Genomic DNA, 20,606 nt, shown 5'->3' on the forward strand with positions numbered 1-20,606 from the left:
TATGATTGTAGTGATTCTTTTTTGGGTGTAAATGAATCACCCGCACCCCGAGATTATATTTATTAGCGATATTCAGCGTCGCGAATAGATGCAACATTTATTTACTTTTGCTAAATATTGTGGTGAATATAGCGGCCTCTAGCGTCTGTAAAGGCCCGCAACATATAAGCCCACGTAATCGACACAAACGCAACACATTCGTCAATGACACTGCGGCCTTAAAAGGAACAAAGTATAGAGTCGGCGACGTTTCGGGGGCTGGCGCTTCTTCATTGCGCAGAGGCGCCAGCGGAGACCGACAACTCGCGCTGACGACTCGGGCGCCTCGTGAGGAGCGCACACGGAGACTTGCACGCATCTTCTCACGCGCACGCGCACGCACTCGATATAGCTATGTACGTAGAAACGCGTATTTTCATTGTATATATACACACGTGTGTAGTGTATATATGTGTGTGTGTATATGACTATTTACTTTTTTATTTTAAGGCACACTGAACTATATTGCTCTTTTTTCAGAAGCGACCTGACCGCAGATGATAAGCTCAACGGAGCGGCTTATCGCCATGTGGAAATGTATAGCAGCCAAATACTCTAAACGCGTGCTTATATATGTGGAGGGTTAGACCGGAGGACCCGGAGGAGAATCCATGCGACCACGGGGAGCGAGAGACATGTCGACTACAAATCTACAGGCGTCAGGTTCGTGATCGAACCCCCGGCCGCCTGCATCCAGGCAGAATAGTTCTACAGCGGTGAGCGCACTGCGATACAAATCCGGCGACTCGAGTTCGATTCCCGCTGACGGCCAACAACACTTGCCCCAACAGTCTGGTGAAGGCTGCACGGGGGATCTTCGTCCTAACATCGCCACTGCAGATAGAAAGGCGGTCGAGCGTGGTGCTGGCCACACCACCCCCTTGTGTACCGTTCCGGCCGTCAAAGGTGCTCGCTGACAGCACTTGCCCTCACAGCCTGTTGAAGGCTATACGGGGGATATTTGTCTTTGTGGAGGAGGAGGAGGCGTTGATTGGCCTGGCCCCGTTGTCTGTGGGAATCCGACCCCACGAAGCCCGCGCTCCACCGCCACGTGGCGCAGCGCGCGCGCGCTCCCGGGCGCTAAAGTCGCACTAACGACGGCGTGATTCGCTAATTATATCGATTATCCCTCTCGGGGAGAGGCCGAGACCCCACGCCCAGCCACCCACCCACCCATCCCTACCCCAACCCCCCTCAGTCCAGACCCCGCCTCTCTCCTCCTACCCCCCCCGCTCCCCGATCCCATCCCCAGCCGCCCACTCCCTCTTCCACCCCCCTCGCCGCTGGTGTCCAGCCGGGCCAATCCCTGCCGAGGCGTCGGGCGATCAGACACGGACATTGATCGCCTCCGTCTCCCCTCGCGCATTCGGACAGCAGCCGGCTTCACGCGGAGGGAGCTGCTGCTCGGTGTGGGTCGCATCGAGAGTGGAGTGATAGACAGAGAGGAGGGAGCAGAGGGGATAGAGCGCACTTCAGTCATCAACGCGTGTACTGACATGTATACACACACGTACACAGCGTGACATACACACCACATGCATCGGTAATCATACGCGCATCCTGTGCATACACGTGCGCATGTATGTGCATGTGTAATCCACAAGCACACACACGTGTAACCGCACATATACACAACCTGACGCACACACAACCACACGCACACGGCTGAATACCCCGTTACACACGCCGTACACGTAGTGATACACACTCACTGCACACGCACACACATTGTGACACACGCATCGCACACACGAACGCACATTGTGACACTCACACGCATCGCACACACGAACGCACATTGTGACACTCACACGCATCGCATACACGCACGCACATTGTGACACTCACACGCATCGCACGCACATTGTGACACTCACACGCATCGCACACACGCACGCCGTACACCCACTGCAGCACACGCGCACGCCGAACGCCTCAAGGGCGCGCCCCGCGCCTCCCCACGCGCGCGATGGAAAAATCCAAGAATTTCCGCATCGACGCTCTCCTGGCGGACGAGCCCCCCAGAATCCGGCTCCTTCAGGGGGGGCTCTCCCTCTCTGGCGGGGGGCCATACCAGACAATGGGGGGCCTCTCTCCGCCCCGACGGGGCCCCGACAGTCCCCGTGGCATCGTGAGTTGCGCTCACGACTTGCAGCAGCAGCAGCATCAGTCCCGCCTCCACGGCCGCCTCGCCCGGACGCCGTCTCCGCCGTGCGGCGCTGCGGCGGGGGCCCCCCCCCCGGGCCTGCAGCCGCTCCCCCGCGGGGGGCTCGTCCCCAAACCGGGGGTGCTGGGCCTGCCGCACGTGGGGCTGCCGGCCGGCTCCCTGCCGGCGGTGGCGGCCTTCTACGGCTCCCCCGTGTACGGCTACCCGGGCTCCACGCTCGCCTACCCCGCCTTCCCGCACGTGGAGTCGCTCAAGGCGGCGGCCGGAGGCGGCGGCATGCAGGGGGGGATCTCCCTGGAGCACTGGCTGCGCGCCTCGGCGGCCGGGGTGGTGCTGCCTCGCCTACCCGAGTACACGCGCGAGTGGCACACGTGTGAGTACGCGCGGCGTGAGTGACACACACGTGTGAGTACGCGTGGCGTGAGTGGCACACACAAGTGACACACACAAGTGACACACACACGTGTGAGTACGCGTGGCGTGAGTGGCACACACGAGTGACACACACACGTGTGAGTACGCGTGGCGTGAGTGGCACACACGAGTGACACACGCGTGTGAGTACGCGTGGCGTGAGTGACACACACGAGTGACACACACGCGTGTGAGTACGCGTGGCGTGAGTGATAGACGTGAGTGACACACGCGTGTGAGTACGCGCTGTTGTTGATGTTTACACACCGCACCAGGTTGAAGGATGAGTCGACTTTGAGAAGGTCTAAGATGGCTTCTGATATCACTCACCAACGATGACATGCGTGACGGACGGGCGTGGGATCGAACTCAGGTCACCCGCTTCGTAGCGCAATGCGCTAAATACGACGCAAGCGCTCTCCACACACTTAGACACAGAGACGGAAATTCACTGAGACGCGCATCTGCAGCACACGCGCGCGCGAGCACACGTGAGCACACACGTGGGTGTGCTCGACCTCCACACGCACTGAGTAGTCGCACTCGGGTGTCCAGTCACAAGGACACACGCACAGGTAGACTGCCGTGCGAGGGCGTGCGTGTGTGCCTGCGTGTGTGCCCTGCGTGTGTGCCCGCGTGTGTGCTCGCGTGCGCACGCACTGACGGGCACACGGGCATACAGACGCGTGCACACAGATTTGGGGACGCACAAAGGCACCGATCCGTCGTATCGTCTTGTCGAGATGTTTGAGGCAAGTGCTGTTAGCGAGCAGCACCTATGAAGGCCGGGACGGTACACGAAGTGGTGGGTGACCAGCACCACGCCCGACCGCCTTTGTCTCCCTCGCGGAGATGTTTACACATCGCACCAGGTACTCATTTTGAGGCTGGGTCGAGTTGGAGACTGCCCTTTACACAATGGGGCATGATCAGAATAAATAAAATAAAACACGTTTATCAATTAACAGTTTTTTTTTCTTACCTCTCTGTAAGTGTTGCGTAAAAAGCCTTAAATATTGACAATTGTGTTCATACTCTTTGGTTCTTTCGGTAAAGTCACGTAGGTATAAAACAATTTAAATCACGACGTTTGGGGCGCAACACAAGCGTCCGTCATCAGGTGGGACACCCATTGTGGTCCCAGTTCTTTGTAAACAGATGCCAGTAAATCGGTCGTGGCCCTGAATCGCTTTTTGTCGGCTACAACGTCACACTCCCCGGGTGGTGACTACCTCGATCGCTGATGGCGAGACAATTGTACAGTGTGTGTAAGTGTACAGTGTGTGTAAGTGTACAGTGTGTGTAAGTGTACAGTGTGTGTAAGTGTATAGTGGGTGTAAGTGTGTTAATTAATGAGAGCTTTCAACACTCCGCAGCATCATTTTGGAGTCTCAAATTTTAAAGACAAATCGGTGCTCCAAATGTTCCCCGCTGTAAGCGTGGAATCGGCTCCATCTCACCCTATACCTCACCCTATAACTAAACCTATAACTAACCCTATATCTCACCCTATACCTCACCCTATATCTCACCCTACACCTCACCCTATACCTCACCCTATATCTCACCCTACACCTCACCCTACACCTCACCCTATACCTCACCCTACACCTCACCCTATATCTCACCCTAACCCTGTACTTGCGCCAACTGTCCCCTCGCTCGCCCTTCTAGAATGTAATCGTAATGTACCTCCAGAACTCAGTCTCGATGGTGTGTGTTCGCGCAAACAACAGCAACAGCAACAATAAGTCCACGACTATGAACAAGAGAGGCGAGGGGGCTCTGGGAGCACGGTGCCTCCACCTCCGTCTTCGCCGCACCACCCTGAGACGTGGCGGTGGATTTGATGCCGTCGTTGTTGCTGCTGCTGCTGGGGCTGGGTGCATGTTCGCTGCCTGGGCTGGGAGTCTGTTCGCTGCTGGGGCTGGGTGCATGTTCGCTGCTGCTGGGGCTGGGTGCATGTTCGCTGCTGCTGGGGCTGTGTATCTGTTCGCTGCTGCTGGGGCTGGGTGCCTATTCGCTGCCTGGGCTGGGTGTCTGTTCGCTGCTGCTGGGGCTGGGTGTTTGTGCTCTGCCTGGGCTGGGTGTTTGTGCTCTGCCTGGGCTGGGTGTCTGTTCGCGTGGGTGCCATTCCCAGCAGTGATTGTGGAGCAGCCACGGCGAGGCGGCGCTCTGCCGGCAGAGTGCTCGTGCTGGCGAGGGCCGTGCGCGAGTTGAGGGACGCGGAGGTCCTCAGGAGGGCGCGGGGGTTGACTGAGGAAGCGTGGTTTGAGGCGGACGGCAGCCAGATGTGTGTACGTTGAACTTCTTTTGCACCGTACATAGCCAACCGTGCTAATTGGAGGTTCGGAGGAAAGATAACAAATGAAACACAAAAAACCGTTATAAAGAAATGAGTTTTGAATCTAGATGATGTAAGAGTACGTAGCTGCGGTGGCTTCCTAACATCGGAAGGAAGAGCGTTCCAGACGGCCGCAGAGGCGCATCTGAACGTGCGCGATGCAGTGGCCGTCTTTGTTCGATGGCCAGCAGCCAGAAGCCGAAGCGAGGATAACCTGAATAGCATGACCAGATCATGTGGGAGGCCATGGACTGACTCAGACCGATGATCTGAGACATGTCTCACCCGCATCTCATTGATCACACAAAGACAAAGACCCCCGTACAGGCTTAACAGACTGTTGGGGCAAGTGCTGTTAGCGAACACCAATGAAGCCCGGCACGGCACACTAAGGGGTGGTGCGGGCAGCACCACGCCCGGCCCCCTTTGTCTCCCGAGTGGTGATGTTTAGACATCGTACCAGGTACTCATCGGAGTATGAGTACACCAAGGGGAGGCTCAGAACCGGTCCAGGTATTGGTCGTGCTCAGGAGATGCATTTCCTTTGTCTCAGTGGTAGCCAGTGGCAGCATTTGGGAACGATGGACGGTTTTGTGTGATCTGTCATATATATAATAGGCGACGTTTCGGGCAAGAACTATTTCCCGAAACGTCGGGCATTGATGAATGTGTTGATATTCGTGCTTGTGCACCAATGACAACGCAGCTGCAGAAAGCATCAGCAAATAATTGCTGTCTATTCGATGGCCCTGTTGATGTTACAGTCTGTCACTGACACCGTCACTGTGTCTGCCACTCTCATTAGAGGGCTGTGTGCGTGCGTTACTGCCTACGCGTCTATTACAGCTTGCAACGCAGGTATTGCACGTGTACGTCGTATCAGCTACGCATATGATACTATGTACATTCACGTCTCCGTGTAGCGATGTGTAGTTCGCTATGTGTGCGTGATACTGTATGTTGTTGCCTTCACTGAGTAAGGTGCTAGTTAGGGGCGTTTCTTTCCATGCGTAATTCACTATATTTGTATGCATTCTAGTGTGCGATACTGCTATTTACTTGTCAGTCCGTATTATGTGTACGTTATTACGTATCTATGTGTGCGTAAGCCACTGCGCACACCTATATGTGTCTGTGTGTAAACTCCTCTGTGGCATGCAGCATGTCACCGCCGATGTCTTTGTGTTGGTCGGCTCTAGGTATGCGTATTCGCAAGTGCTCGCGAACAGCACTCGCCCCCATGCTCTATTCGGGCACGCGTGGGGTCTTTGTGCCGCTGTGTACTGTGCATGTACTGTGCATGTACTGTGCATGGACTGTGCATGTACTGTGCATGGACTGTGCATGTACTGTGCATGGACTGTGCATGTACTGTGCATGGACTGTGCATGTACTATAGTGCAATAGTGCGGGGGGGGGGGGTGTAAACAAAGTTTAAAGACGATTGATGATGAGTTGTGTTCATTACACACGTGGGAGGAGGCCGGAGCACCCGGAGAAAATTCGTGCGCGTCCGCGGGCAACACCCAAGTGTAATGATTAATACAGTTTAGATACTTTAACTGTATTATGATAACGGAGACTTACATGCAATCAATGCTACTTCCAGAAATTATTTCCCCGCCCCCCACGAATTGGTGCTGCTCTCTTCGCCACCGACGTTCCGCATCTGCCCCCTTCACCAGGGCCGCTTCCCTTACTCCTCCATCGAACGCAACTCAACAGCTGAGAATCGGCCGCCACGGCGTGCGCGTCGAGCACGAGTCGCGGCGACTCTCCCGGCACCTGAAATGGGCATTCCACATTCCTACGGCGGGGGCGAGTCTCGCCATAGGACAACTACTGTTGACCTCCCCGCAGAGTGGTCACGTGCTTTTCATTGACACCCAGACGAAGGAAGGGAGGGATGACGGGCTGAGTCAACCCACCCAACCAGGGTTTGAACTCGCGACCTACCACGTGGCCGGTGACTCTGTACACGCGAAGCAGATGTACGGGTTGTGTCACGTGTATGTATGTAGTTGTGTATGTATAGATGTTGAACTTCTTTCGCACCGTACGTAGTCACCCGTGCTAATCGGAAGTGCGGGGCGAGGGACAGCAAGCTAACCACAAAAGAGCAGTTCTGAATAAATTAATTTTGAATCTAGATATAAAAAAGTGGAAGCAAGAGCGTTCCAGACGGCCGCCGAAGCGCTGTGGCTGCCTGGAGCTGTCAGCTGCACCTACTCAAATAGACACGTGGCACACATTCGGGAAGGCGCGTCTGCCGAAACGTCAGCTCGGATGAAACGTTTTAGTGTCTCAATACGTGCAGTGTAAACGATAACGGTGATATTATAACGATATTGTCGTGATTAACTTGTATAAGCATTGTGCCGTGTATATGTCTACTTCCGAGGTATACTGGTTGTTGTATCACTGGTGATCTGGCTACATCACTGGTTACGCGACCCGTAATATGGTTAAACACTCGTTATAGCCGTAGACAAAATGTAAAACAGGAGTGGGCCTGCACATTGTCCATCCACTGCTGGATGAAGGCCTCCCTAAGGCAGTATTGGTCACCGGGGTTATATAACCACGCTGGCCAGAGTGCTCTTTGACTAAGAAACTATTGGCTTAGACCGGCTCAGGCATCATGTGCCACTGATGTTAGCCGCGAGCGGCAATTGAGCTCAGGAATATAGCCGGGTTCATTGCACAGTGCGCTAACCACTGCGCCACCGCTCCCCGTGCACTGCTCGGGGCTCGCGAACGTTGTGAAGAGAGAGCGGTGGCGCAGCGGTTGGCACACTGCGTGACGAGTGATACCGGAACCGTTTGTGGGTCTCGCATAGGTCGACTCAGCCTTAAATAAACACTTTGATGTGGCGTGTGAACATCAACACTGGGCAAACAAAGACAAAGGCGGCCGTGCGTGGTACTGGCCACGCCATCCCCTCATGGCGCGCTGGTCTTAATAGGTGCTCGCTAACAGCACAAATAGCCTCCTCCAGCTGAACGAGGGCTATTCATCTGTGGGTGCTGTTGACAAAGAAGACGCTCACCGTGGAGATGGAGCGATGAGAGCCACTAGATATGCAGGGGCAAGACTGACGGTAGCAGCAACACTGCACCGTGATGGATGGCGACAGTGTGGCGAGGCCTTCATCCAGCAGTGGATAAACACTGGCTGATGAGGTGACGATTATGCTGATGATGTGTGCGTGTGTGTGCAGCCCAGGTGCAGGCCAGCCTGCTGGGCAAGTGCCGTCGGCCACGCACAGCCTTCACGTCTCAGCAGCTGCTGGAACTGGAACATCAGTTCAAGCTCAACAAGTACCTGTCCCGGCCCAAGCGATTCGAGGTGGCGACGTCGCTCATGCTCACTGAGACACAGGTGAGATACAGCTGAGACGCCTCTCATGGTCACTGAGACACTGGTGAGACGCACCCAATTATCACTGAGACACAGGTGAGACGCCTCTCATGGTCACTGAGGCACAGCTGAGACGCATCTAATTAACACTGAGACACAGGTGAGATGCCTCTCAAGGTCACTGAGACACAGCTGAGACGCCTCTCATGGTCACTGAGACACAGCTGAGACACAGGTGAGACACAGCTGAGACGCCTCTCATGGTCACTGAGACACAGGTGAGACGCCTCTCATGCTCACTGAGACACAGGTGATACACAGCTGAGACGCCTCTCATGGTCAGTGAGGAACAGCTGAGACACAGGTGAGACGTGCGTCATGATCACTGAGGTTGAGGTCTGGTTCTGGTTCGTCTTGTTTCAGGTTTAATTCGGCACGTGGCAATTCGCTCAGCAGCTCGATGCCAATATTGAGGTCTGCTGGCCATGGCGAGAGGGGGGGGAGAGAGAGATATTTGTTATTCTTCCTTTGACAACTCGTGCAGGCCACAGTGGTTGACGTTGTGGTCCAGAGTTTGTGTTGTGTGGCCATCATCTCCCCACTGTGGCTTGTCATCAATGTTCTGTTCATGAACGAGACGTGTGCATCGATCTGTTGATGTCCTGATGCGGTTGATGGCTCCACCGCTGTCATCGAGGAGGAATGTCCACGCCAGGAGGTGGGACGATGTTTGGTCCGCGTTGTTCCACTCTGTTCGCACAGCAGCCTTCTTCCGGATGTGGGTGATATTCTAGGATAGTGACAGCAGCAGCACAACCATCGAGCAGTTTTGTGTAAGAGTTCTAGGACGCGGCTGGAGGGAATTGACTCTGAGTTAATCATCAGCTGAGGTGCCCCCAGGTCGTTCCTGTGAGTTTCTATAGCAGGGAGATTCTTGATTTGATCTTTTAACAGTTATATATTTTAGTGTGGATCGAAGGTCAGGCTTCTGTCCATGATAACATCTCGATATCCACTCTCACGTGTTTTCATGTTAACATGAACGTAAAGAATACCATCATCTAGGTGAAACGAACGCCCTTAGATATGGTAAAGTTGGTTTACATGTGGCTCATATAGATTTTGATGTGGTTCACACGACGTTTAGATTCACTGATGATGCAGGTTGAGGATCGGTGTGGTGCAAATGGAGATCTGGTCTCGGAAATCTGTAAAAAAGGACTTGATATCTCATCTGATTTCTCCATTATAAATAAAGATTCTGGTCCAGATTCTGAGATATGAATCTGCTACTAACCCCGTTCCCGCCGGCCCTGCAGGTCAAGATCTGGTTCCAGAACCGGCGCATGAAGTGGAAGCGAAGCAAGAAGGCGCGCGAGCAGCAGGCGGGGGGCGCGGACAAGGGCCCCCGCGGGGGGGGCCCCGCCGCCTCCGCGGGGGGCGGCGGCAAGGAGCGGGCCCAGGGCAAGGGGACGCCGCCGGGGCCCGGCACCCCCTCAGCCTCCGAGGCGTCCAAGGAGCGCGGCGGGGTGACGAGGGGAGCCCCGGCTCTGGGAGCCGCGTGCGGCGAAGGGGTCCGAGGCGAGGAGAGCCGGGGGGCCGAGGCCCGCGCCGGAGCTCGCCCGGGGGCGCCGTCCCCCGCAGCGTCGCCCTCCGTGGACGGAGACGACGAGGAGGAGGAGGATCTGGAAGACGACGAGGATGAGGAGGAGGAAGAGGAGGAGTACGAGGAGGAGGAGAGGGTGGGCGCGATCCGGGCTCGCTCGCCGCTGCTGTGGGGCGAGCAGGAGGAGCTGTCTATAGGGCCGCTGGCGCAGGCGGCTCCGCGCCTCTACTGAGAGATTTGGGGGGGACCAGTGGCGATTCTCTGGGGGGCCGCGTGAGGGGGGCACGCACCCTCCCCCCGACTCCCTTCCGTGTACCCCCCCCCCCCCCAATGCCTAAGTGGCTCCTCCGGGCGGCTGGGGAGGCACTCGAGCAAACGAGGCCATCACGGACAATGAAGTTGATGTCATCACCACACCTCGCTCGGCATCGCTTCCTTCCTCCTGCCACATCCAGCAGCAGCAGAAGCTGCCGAGCCCGGACCTCCAGGTTGAGCTCTTCCTCTGAGAGTGTCCCCCACGCCAAGTGGGCCTGCTCAAGGGGCTCTGGACTCGCCACTGTTGTGAGTGTGGAGGGGCCCCAGAGACGTTGACTGCTCACTCGAGACAGGAGACGGCGGCTGAGGATCCGCGAGGGTTGGACAGCGCTGCTTACTGTACATACGGCAGTATACATACACAGTATATGTACAGTACAGAGCGCGTGCATGTGTGCGCAGTGCACGCGTCGTGTGCGTGCGTCAGAGGTGCGCGCGCTCTTCATTACTCGGACGCGATCCACGGGACCTGCTGTGGCAGGACACACGTGCACACCTACAGCTCGCTACTTCGACGGTACATGGGGTTTCTCGGGTTGTACCACGCGTTGTTCGGCACGATGTCCGACGTTTCGCCTATCCGTGGGAAATTGGTTCAGTTGAGAACAGCACGCGTTGCAACGCGAGATCAGATCGCAGCGCCAGTGGTGGTCGTCACGTGAGAACGAACTCTGGAAGATTCGTGACGCTGCGAGAATCTCTGACTGGGCGCCCGCGCGCACGAGCCCCGACACTGGCCCGCAACCACGTGGGACGCTTCCTGCCGCTGTTTAGCTCCGGCCAGGATGACGAACATGCGACGCGGACAGCAACAAACAGCACCAATACAATAAATTGTGTCTGAGAGTGAAAACGTTTCACGCATTCGCCAAAGCACGTGGACGAGGTGAAGTTGAACAGCTCATTCCTCCCAGGCCACACATTCACTTCCATTCAAATACAAACAAATTCAGTCCTTACATGCCTCACGAGCCTGATGATTGCTAAACACAGATAACGATCCCCGTATAGCCTCTAATAAACTGTTCGGGACAGGTGCTGTTAGCGCACCTGTGAAGGCCAGCACGTCACACAAGGGGGTGGGTGGCCAGCATTACGCCCGACCGCCTTTGTTTCCCCAGTGACGATGTTTACAAACCGCACCAGGTACTCGTTTGAGGCTGAGTCGATCTAGAGCAGGTCCAGGTTCTGAGCTCAGCCGTCTAACCACTGCGCCACCGTTCCCCCGTTGGTTGCTCAAGACTCCCCAAGTGACACACGCGCACACACACACGTACACACACACACACGCACACACACACAGGTACACACACACGTACACACAAACGTACACACACGTACACACACACGCAGAAGGCCTCCATAGCTATGTTAATTATCACTCTGTGGGTCATGTGGGACGTGTTTAAACATCATCAGACGCGTGCAGTGTGTGACGACTGAATATCAAGTTTTAGAAGCGCGTGAACTTGGTGAAGGCGCGGTGGGTCGCGAGCACTCGGGTCCTGCTGGCTCGGAGCAGTTGCCACTGAGAGCCACCCTCGATGACGTGACGGTGATGACGATGATGATGATGGCACCGCGATGATTGTGATGTTTCTTCGATGCTGCACTTTCCGTCTTGTTCGTTTACACGAAATCGCCACGGGTCGGATCACCACTCTCAGCAACAGCGTTACCAGCGGGGGGAGGGGGAGATGGAGGGTGGGGGTGTACAATACGTGAAATGTAAACAAAACGTACAGTGAGCTAGTCTTATTGCTATCGCTAATATACATGTGTGTGTGTACAATGTAGGCTATACGGGGACCTGTGCATATTTTATTTTTTATATCTTATTTAAGTGAATGTATTCGCGTTGGATTACGGTGTGCATGTTGTGTTGTCGTCTCCCCCTGCAAGTCACCGCCACCAGCACCACCACCGCTCGCGACGGGAATCCACGCGGCCAGATCCACGGCCACGCGAATCGGGGGGCACTCTTCCAAAATCACCCCCCCCCCCTGCACCCCCCCGTCCATTGCCGGTGATAGAACGGGTACAAGCGCACGTACACCGCGGAGATGGAACGCTGAAACCGGTTCATGTGCAGGCTGAACTGAGACGGATCGCGAGAGCGTGGGGAGGGCGACCTTCATCCAACAGTTGATTGACAACGGCTGCTGCTGCTGCTGATTACGGTGTTCGCTGGTGATGTTGAAGAGGAGAAATCGTCAAGTTTTCGTGAAACATCGAACGGACAAGGCCCCGCGCGCCGCGCCACGCGGGGCCCAGCGCGGCGCGCACAGAGAGCGCGTGGTGGCACCGTGCGGCACACGGCTTGTGTGGGTACAGGTGTGTGTGTATATATATGTGATGTGGTACACAGGTGTGTGTGTGTGATGTGGTACACGAGCAGGTGCGAAACCTCATAGCTACAAGCCACGGACACAACACCGGTGAGACATGGCGACTTACTCGTTGCCATTCGTTCTCCCGACGCGGCAGCCGTGGGTAGATCTCCACTCCCCCCGTCTCTGCACCCAGCAGCATGCATGGGTCACCACCATCGGTCGGTATGTCGCGAGCGGTGGGGTAAAGTGTGGGTACTTCCACATCTTCGAAGACGTCTTAGCCAGCGCGCCGGAGCCCGCCGGTATCGCCGTTCCTCTGTGGGGCCCTTCCGCCAACAGTGACGCGAGCGAGCAACTGCAGCGCTGCGCCTTCACATTATTCTAATAAAACATGTTTCTCCTTCGTCTCAAGCGCTGTGTCCTGCATGCGTTTGTCCTATTTATGTACCATGAAGAGGGGCCATTGTCCCGATCGTCGCCTATTACTTGTTTGATGATTTAGAGGCTACACACATTGCTTGTGCACCACTGCCAACGCCGTTGTAGCAGCAGCACCAGATGCATTGTTTCGCACAGATACATTGTAGAACATGTTTATTGTAAATTAGATGTGTATATAAGTTTAGCTGGTACAATACATTTCCCCAAAAAAACTTTTATCACAATGAACAAAAGGCAAAATGTATAAACAGGTTTCGCTCGCTCTATGCGGTAGCAGGAGATGCGGTTGTAGTAGGTGCGGTAGTAATAGTAGTAGTTGGGGTAGTTGTAGTACACACAGCACATACACAGTACACACACAGTACATACAGCACATACACAGGACATACACAGTACACACAGTGTATAGTCCACACAGGACATACACAGTACATACACAGTACACACAGTACATACACAGTACATACACAGTACACACAGTACACAGTCCACACAGGACATACACAGTACATACACAGTACATACACAGTACACACAGTACATACACAGTACATACACAGTACACACAGTACACAGTCCACACAGGACATACACAGTACACACCGTACATACACAGGACATACACAGTACATACACAGTATATACACAGTACACACAGTACATACACAGGACATACACAGGACATACACAGTACACACAGTACATACACAGTACATACACAGTACACACAACGTTGTCCCACGTCCGGCCACACAGCACGGAGAGGGGAAAGGGGCTGGAACTGACGAAGCGAAGGGGATGCAGTTTTTAGAGCGGTGGTTCTAAAGTGCACTGGGAGGGGGGGGGGCACCCCCCAATCGAGGCCACTGCCCCCCTCACCCCTCAATACACACAGAGGTCACGTGCCCACGCCTCTCGTCAACGTGATGAAGGCACCACCGCTCACATGTACCGTTTGACCTCAGTGGGGTGGCAAGTGGAGTCGTTGCACGCTGCTCGTGCCCGGTGTGTGCGAAACATCCCACGTGACGCGCAGGCTGCCGTGTCAAATGGACGTCTTCGTGTGCCAGTCCCACGTGGCCTGTACGTTACATCAATGTTAGTCAATCGGCGTGCAGTATAATACCTCAGGAGGTTCCCGCACTGGGGAAGGTTGATCAATTTCGTTAATTCGTGTTTGTGTTCCCGTGGGAGGATATCGGAGAATCCGGAGTATAGGAGGGGGTGACACTGATAACTCCGCACGGATAGATTTAAGTATCCACCACCTCTCGGGCCCCAATTCTGCAATTGTCAGCCTACAATTGTTCAGCAATGTTTGACAACACCAGTGACAGTACGGTCCGTGTGTGTGTGTCAATGACAGTACAAACCGTGTGTGTGTGTGTGTCAGTGACAGTACGGTCCGTGTGTGTCAGTACGGTCCGTGGTGTGTGTCAGTGACAGAACGGTCCATGTGTGTGTCTGTCAGTGAGTCGAGCGTCCTGGGGCACGGCTGTGACCCAGAGCTTTGGATGGAGGGTTGGTGGATCACGTGATATTCCCTATCCAGGTACCCTAAGCCCTACCCAGGCACCAGGCTCAGACCTGCTCAGCTTCCAAGACCCAAGGAGGTCAGGCGAACTCAGGTGGGGTTTTGTGTCGCAGGTCTGTGGGTGTGTGTGAGTGCGCGTGTGTGGGTCCGCGCGTGTTCCTACAGCGGCAGTGTAGTGGCGAGCGCACTGCGCTACGAAGCTGGTGACCACTCGCGGCCAACATCAGTGACAAATGTTTGAATCGGTTACGGGATTCCCCTAGATCGACTCAGCCCTAAACGAGTACCCGGCGCGATGTGTCAATACCAGCACTAGGCAGGGAAAGGCGACCGGGCGTGGTTGTTGCCGTGCCACCCTCTCTTGCGTCCTCCATCCCTTGTACGTGCGTGTGTTGAACGTCTTTCGCACCGTACGTAGCCAACCCTACGAAAAGGCGCCTGCAAAGGAAACTTGCCCCACCAGCTTGCGTAGGCTATACGGGGGATCTCTATCTTTGTTCGCGCTGATTCTCCGCAGGCGGAAGCGGCGAGTGTGGGCGCCCGAGAGGATAATGAGGAGGACGCGATTGGAATTTAGCGCCGAGTCGTCAAAGTCGCTCTAGGTCAGAGCGCCACCTCTCCCGGCCCACCGGGCGAGGAGGGGAGGGGGTGGGATCAAGGGGGGGGGGGGTGGAGGGGGGTGTTGGAGGCTTGGAGCCGGCAATCTGGCGAGACAAAGGGGGCTCCTCGAGCCAGTTGATCTGCGAGCACGTGGACAAACAGGGCGATTTCTCCGCTCGCCTGTCGCTCTCATCAACGCCCGCGCACTCTTTCTGTAAGTCTGCGCGACTATATATACAGTATATACATTTAGACACACAGTATATACAGTTAGACACACTGTATATATATATATATATACACAGTATATACAGTTATAGTGCGCGCATACTCATAACATACCGACACGTCGCTGCACCAAAGGCAATTCTCAAATAAAAAGCTTCAGAAACAAAACAAAAGCGACTGGGCAACATGCTGGCGCGGTAGTTGAAGTAGTTGTGCAGGCGCTCGGACGCGCTTTGGTTCCTAAATGGACAACGACAAACCCGTCCAGCTCGTACCGCATGTTGCTACTCCAGAGGGCAGAGACCCGCCATAGGAATGTGGAATTTCCACCAATGTCTACAGGGCTGTAAGACGGGAGATGGGCACCATCTGAGCCTAGAAAGCGCTCAGATTGGCGCGCGTTGTTTGGCTTCCGAGAGAGCGCGCAGAGCGCATTCCTCGCGGCGGGCTGGTGGTGGTGGTGGAGGAGGCTTTGCTTTTGGCGCAATTAGGGCAAAGTTAAACTTCCATCAGCGCGGCCCCCGTGTGTGTGTGCGTGCCTCCGTGTGTGTGTGCCCCCGTGTGTGCGTGTGTGTGCCCCCGTGTGTGCCCCCGTGTGTGCCCGCGTGTGTGCGTGTGTGTGTGTGCCCCCGTGCGTGTGTGCGTGTGTGTGTGCCCCCGTGCGTGTGTGCCCCCGTGCGTGTGTGCCCCCGTGTGTGTGTGTGTGTGCCCCCGTGTGTGTGTGTGTGCCCCCCCGTGTGTGCCCCCGTGTGTGTGTGCCCCCACGTGCGTGCCCATCGCGCGCCGCAGCGCCGCCTCTGCGCTCGCGTGTGCCCGAGAGGGGCCGCGGGTTGATGTGTCTCCAGGCGCGTTGCGCACAGATTCGTGAGCGGCTGTAACTTTACAGGCGCCCTCCCCTCTCCTCGGTGGCTGTTTGTTTGGTGCCATTTTCTGTGATTGTCCCCCCCATACCCCCAGCACCCCCACCCCTGGTAGAGGTGCAGCCCTGCAATTTCTTACCGCTGCTGACGAAGAGCCTCCGCTCAAGACGTCTTGAAAGAGGAGGGAGCACCCACACTTTACCCCAACACACGCGACCCGCCGACCCACTCACGGTGGTGGACTCATGTATCTACTCGCCCTAAAGGGAATACAAGATAGAACAGGCGTCGTTTCGGGCGAATGACCATTCTTCACAGCACATGAATCAAACAGCGCTCTATGGAGAAGGGTGATTGCCCGACACGTCGCCTATTGTTTTCATTTTAAGGCCACGGTGTTGTTGACGAACGCGTCGAGTCGGTGTCGCTGGCTCTGCTTGTGCACCGCTGCCAACGCAGCAGCAGCGGCAGCGCCGGGCGATTTGAACGCCGGAGAGGAATCTGGGGATGAAGTTTTGCATCTCCGCATGTGGCGATACTCGCTGAACTGTACTCACAACACGGTGAATCGATTCTTACGCTCACAGTACATGCATTCACATCGTCTGTAAAATCATCGATCATTTGTCGCTAGTTGATGTTACAAGTACAGTAGTTGGCTGCCGTTATCCGTACAGCCACTAGAGCCACGGCATTCACAGTGATGAAGACAATCCCATTAAGGATCGATTTGTTGAAGTGAAACGGTGACTCCGGATCGCTAAGAAGAGACGGTATCTCCTGAGCTCTCTGCCGCGTGTGTGTGTAAGTGTGTGTAAGTGTGTGTGTGTAAGTGTAAGTGTGTAAGTGTGTGTGTAAGTTTGCGTGTAGGTGTGTGTGTGTAAGTGTGCGTGTAAGTGTGTGTAAGTGTGTGTGTAAGTGTGTGTGTAAGTGGGTGTAAGTGTGTGTGTAAGTGTGTGTGTAAGTGTGTGTGAGTGTGTGTGTAAGTGTGTGTGTAAGTGTGTGTAAGTGTGTGTGTAAGTGTGTGCAAGTGTGTGCAAGTGTGTGTGTAAGTGTGTGTGAGTGTGTGTGTAAGTGTGTGTGTAAGTGTGTGTGTGTAAGTGTGTGTGTGTAAGTGTGTGTGTAAGTGTGCGTGTAAATGTGTGTGTAAGTGTGTGTGTGTGTAAGTGTGTGTGTAAGTGTGTGTGTAAGTGTGTGTAAGTGTGTGTGTGTAAGTGTGTGTGTAAGTGTGTGTGTAAGTGTGTGTGTGTAAGTGTGTGTGTAAGTGCGTGATCTACAGTTGCCACCTGTCTTTGTTTCCCAAGGATCGTCGTCGTCGTCGTGCTGAGTGGGGCAGCTGCTGCCCTGGTGAGTCTGTCGCTCTTCCCGAGACATTCACAGTCCCGGGGGTATTTGTCACACGCGAAGTGACAATACCAATAATACCGCCCGTACACATCCACTCAAGAACAACGCACTCGCGGTCAGTGCTCCCCTCTGCTGGTATCGCGAGCGATTATTGTCCCCCCATGAGATGTTCCGGTTTGTTTGGTACCTCGAAAGGTAGCGCCCCCCCCCAAGACACCGCAGATGTGAGGCCTCGGAACAACTGCGCCCCTACCCCGCAGCCACCTTTACCCTGCCCCCTCTGCGCCCCCCTCCCTCCCTGCCTCCCTCCCTTCCTCCCTCCCTCCCTCCCTCCGTGTGCTTGCCGGGCCCGTGGCACCACTAATGGCGGTGAATGTTTGGTGGCAATCTGGGAACGCGGAGCAGCCGCGTTCCCTCGTTGCTCGCGGGGCGCCAGGAGGAGGAAGCACAGACGAGGAGCGGGAGGGCAGCAGGAGCAGCCACGCAGCGACGAGCCGGCGCCAACCGCCCAAGCTCTGTGGTCCTCTATATATGAAGGTGTCATCGGCCAATGAGTGGGGGGGGGGAGCCGGAGCACGGAGGGGGAGGAGTCGCGGGGACGAGCCCAGCCGCGTGCTCACTCGCGCCACGTGATGCGAGTGGGTGGTGGGGGTGGTGGGGGTGGTGGGGGTGGTGAGGGTGGTGAGAGTGGTGGGGGTGGTGGGGGTGGTGAGGGTGGCAAGATTAGTGGGGGTGGTGGGGGTGGATGGGGTGGTTTGCTGGAGTAAATCAATTCGGAGACGCCCTCGATAGGACGACTCCCGCGGAGATGGAGCGGTGGGATCAGATTACGCGCAGGAGCGAGGTGGATTGTCGCGCAGCGCAGCACCGTGTGGGATGTTGACGGCGTCGGGAAGCCATCATCCATCGGTGGATAGATCATGGCTCATGATTTGAATGATGCGGTGAGGCTTTAATCCATCAAGCAGTGTTATAAACGACGCATATGTTCTGTATGTTCCTAATATATACCGCGATATGATAACGTTACGAGTCATCATACTACATCTCCAAGGGCAGAGGGAAGATTGTGCGTGCGAGTGTGCAGGGGGAGAGGCGGTGATGGTGTTGGTGGTGATGGTGTTGGCGGTGATGGTGTTGGCGGTGATGGTGTTGGCTCTGATGGTGTTGGCGGTGATGGTGTGAGTGATGGGAGTTGGCGCACGACGTCACCCCCCTCGCCCACCTGGGCCCGATATCATTCACCACTAAGTGGCGGTGACGTCACCACGACGCTTGTGCCAGGCCATGTGCACCTTGAGGCCACGTGAAGTGTCGAACACCCCCGCTTGCAGGTCATGGGGCAGACCCAGGTGCCACGGGTCGACTGACTGAGATGACCGAGATGACTGGCTGATGCACCACCTGTGCCCCCTACTGTGCCAGCTGTGCTTTAGCCACCTGGCGTTCCCTCCGTTGTTGTTGGCGGGCGACTGCCTCCAACTGCCCAGTAGCGTCCTTCACGAGCCTCCTCCACAGATGCCGATCTTGACACCGCTGGTACCAGTCATCGTCCCGATACCCCCCCCTCACGCGCACGCGGCGCAGCCCCTCCCCACGCAGCCCCTCCCCCCCACGCAGCCCCTCCCCACGCAGCCCCTCCCCACGCAGCCCCTCCCCACGCAGCCCCCCCTCCCCATGCGGCCCCTCCCCGCGCAGCCCCCGCCCCCACGCAGCCCCTCCCCCCCACGCAGCCGCTCCCCACGCAGCCCCCCCTCCCCATGCGGCCCCTCCCCACGCAGCCCCTCCCCCCCAGGCAGCCCCTCCCCACGCAGCCCCCCTCCCCACGCAGCCCCTCCCCACGCAGCCCCCCTCCCCACGCAGCCCCCCTCCCCACGCAGCCCCTCCCCACGCAGCCCCCCTCCCCACGCAGCCCCCCTCCCCACGCAGCCCCTCCCCACGCAGCCCCCCTCCCCACGCAGCCCCCTCCCCACGCAGCCCCCTCCCCACGCAGCCCCCCTCCCCACGCAGCCCCTCCCCATGCAGCCCCCCCTCCCCACGCAGCCCCCCCTCCCCACGCAGCCCCCCCTCCCCACGCAGCCCCCCCTCCCCACGCAGCCCCTCCCCACGCAGCCCCCCTCCCCACGCAGCCCCCCTCCCCACGCAGCCCCTCCCCACGCAGCCCTTCCCCCCACACAGCCCCCCCTCCCCACGCAGCCCCCCCTCCCCACGCAGCCCCCCTCCCCACGCAGCCCCCCTCCCCACGCAGCCCCCCTCCCCACGCAGCCCCCCTCTCCACGCAGCCCCTCCCCACGCAGCCCCCCTCCCCACGCAGCCCCCCTCCCCACGCAGCCCCTCCCCACGCAGCCCCCCTCCCCACGCAGCCCCCCTCCCCACGCAGCCCCTCCCCACGCAGCCCCCCTCCCCACGCAGCCCCTCCCCACGCAGCCCCCCTCCCCACGCAGCCCCCCTCCCCACGCAGCCCCCCCACCCCACGCAGCCCCCCCTCCCCACGCAGCCCCTCCCCACGCAGCCCCCCTCCCCACGCAGCCCCTCCCCACGCAGCCCCCCTCCCCACGCAGCCCCCCCTCCCCACGCAGCCCCTCCCCACGCAGCCCCCCCTCCCCGCGCAGCCCCTCCCCGCGCAGCCCCCGCCCCCACACAGCCCCTCCCCACGCAGCCCCCCCTCCCCACGCAGCCCCCCCTCCCCACGCAGCCCCTCCCCACGCAGCCCCCCTCCCCACGCAGCCCCTCCCCACGCAGCCCCCCTCCCCACGCAGCCCCTCCCCACGCAGCCCCCCTCCCCACGCGGCCCCCCCTCCCCACGCAGCCCCCCCTCCCCACGCAGCCCCCCCTCCCTACGCAGCCCCCCTCCCCACGCAGCCCCTCCCCACGCAGCCCCCCTCCCCACGCAGCCCCTCCCCACGCAGCCCCCCTCCCCACGCAGCCCCCCTCCCCACGCAGCCCCCCTCCCCACGCAGCCCCTCCCCACGCAGCCCCCCTCTCCACGCAGCCCCCCTCCCCACGCACCCCCTCCC

General features: G+C 57.5%; 2 protein-coding genes across 2 annotated transcripts in view; both read left to right on the forward strand.

The window, feature by feature from the left end:
* The window catches only part of LOC133346220 (cytoplasmic dynein 1 intermediate chain 1-like), a 398,436-nt gene that overhangs the window by 108,074 nt on the left and 269,756 nt on the right, over positions 1-20,606 (forward strand). The window lies entirely within an intron of this gene.
* LOC133345788 (motor neuron and pancreas homeobox protein 1-like) lies at positions 1,283-12,875 on the forward strand. The gene is made up of 3 exons (XM_061556759.1): positions 1,283-2,579; positions 8,186-8,346; positions 9,645-12,875. Exons 1-3 carry the CDS (start codon positions 2,009-2,011, stop codon positions 10,161-10,163), a joined length of 1,251 nt encoding a protein of 416 aa, XP_061412743.1. The 5' UTR covers positions 1,283-2,008; the 3' UTR covers positions 10,164-12,875.

Source organism: Lethenteron reissneri, chromosome 23 (assembly GCF_015708825.2).
Source record: "Lethenteron reissneri isolate LAM-NWPU_2019-01 chromosome 23, ASM1570882v1, whole genome shotgun sequence".
NCBI classification, from domain to species: domain Eukaryota; kingdom Metazoa; phylum Chordata; class Hyperoartia; order Petromyzontiformes; family Petromyzontidae; genus Lethenteron; species Lethenteron reissneri.

Bases quoted from the DNA above. Each gene is read 5' to 3' on its own strand.
- LOC133345788 (XM_061556759.1), top strand. From the start codon at position 2,009: ATGGAAAAATCCAAGAATTTCCGCATCGACGCTCTCCTGGCGGACGAG. The intron at 2,580-8,185 runs GTGAGTACGCGC...GTGTGTGTGCAG, and splicing joins CACGCGCGAGTGGCACACGT to CCCAGGTGCAGGCCAGCCTG. The intron at 8,347-9,644 runs GTGAGATACAGC...CCGGCCCTGCAG, and splicing joins TCATGCTCACTGAGACACAG to GTCAAGATCTGGTTCCAGAA.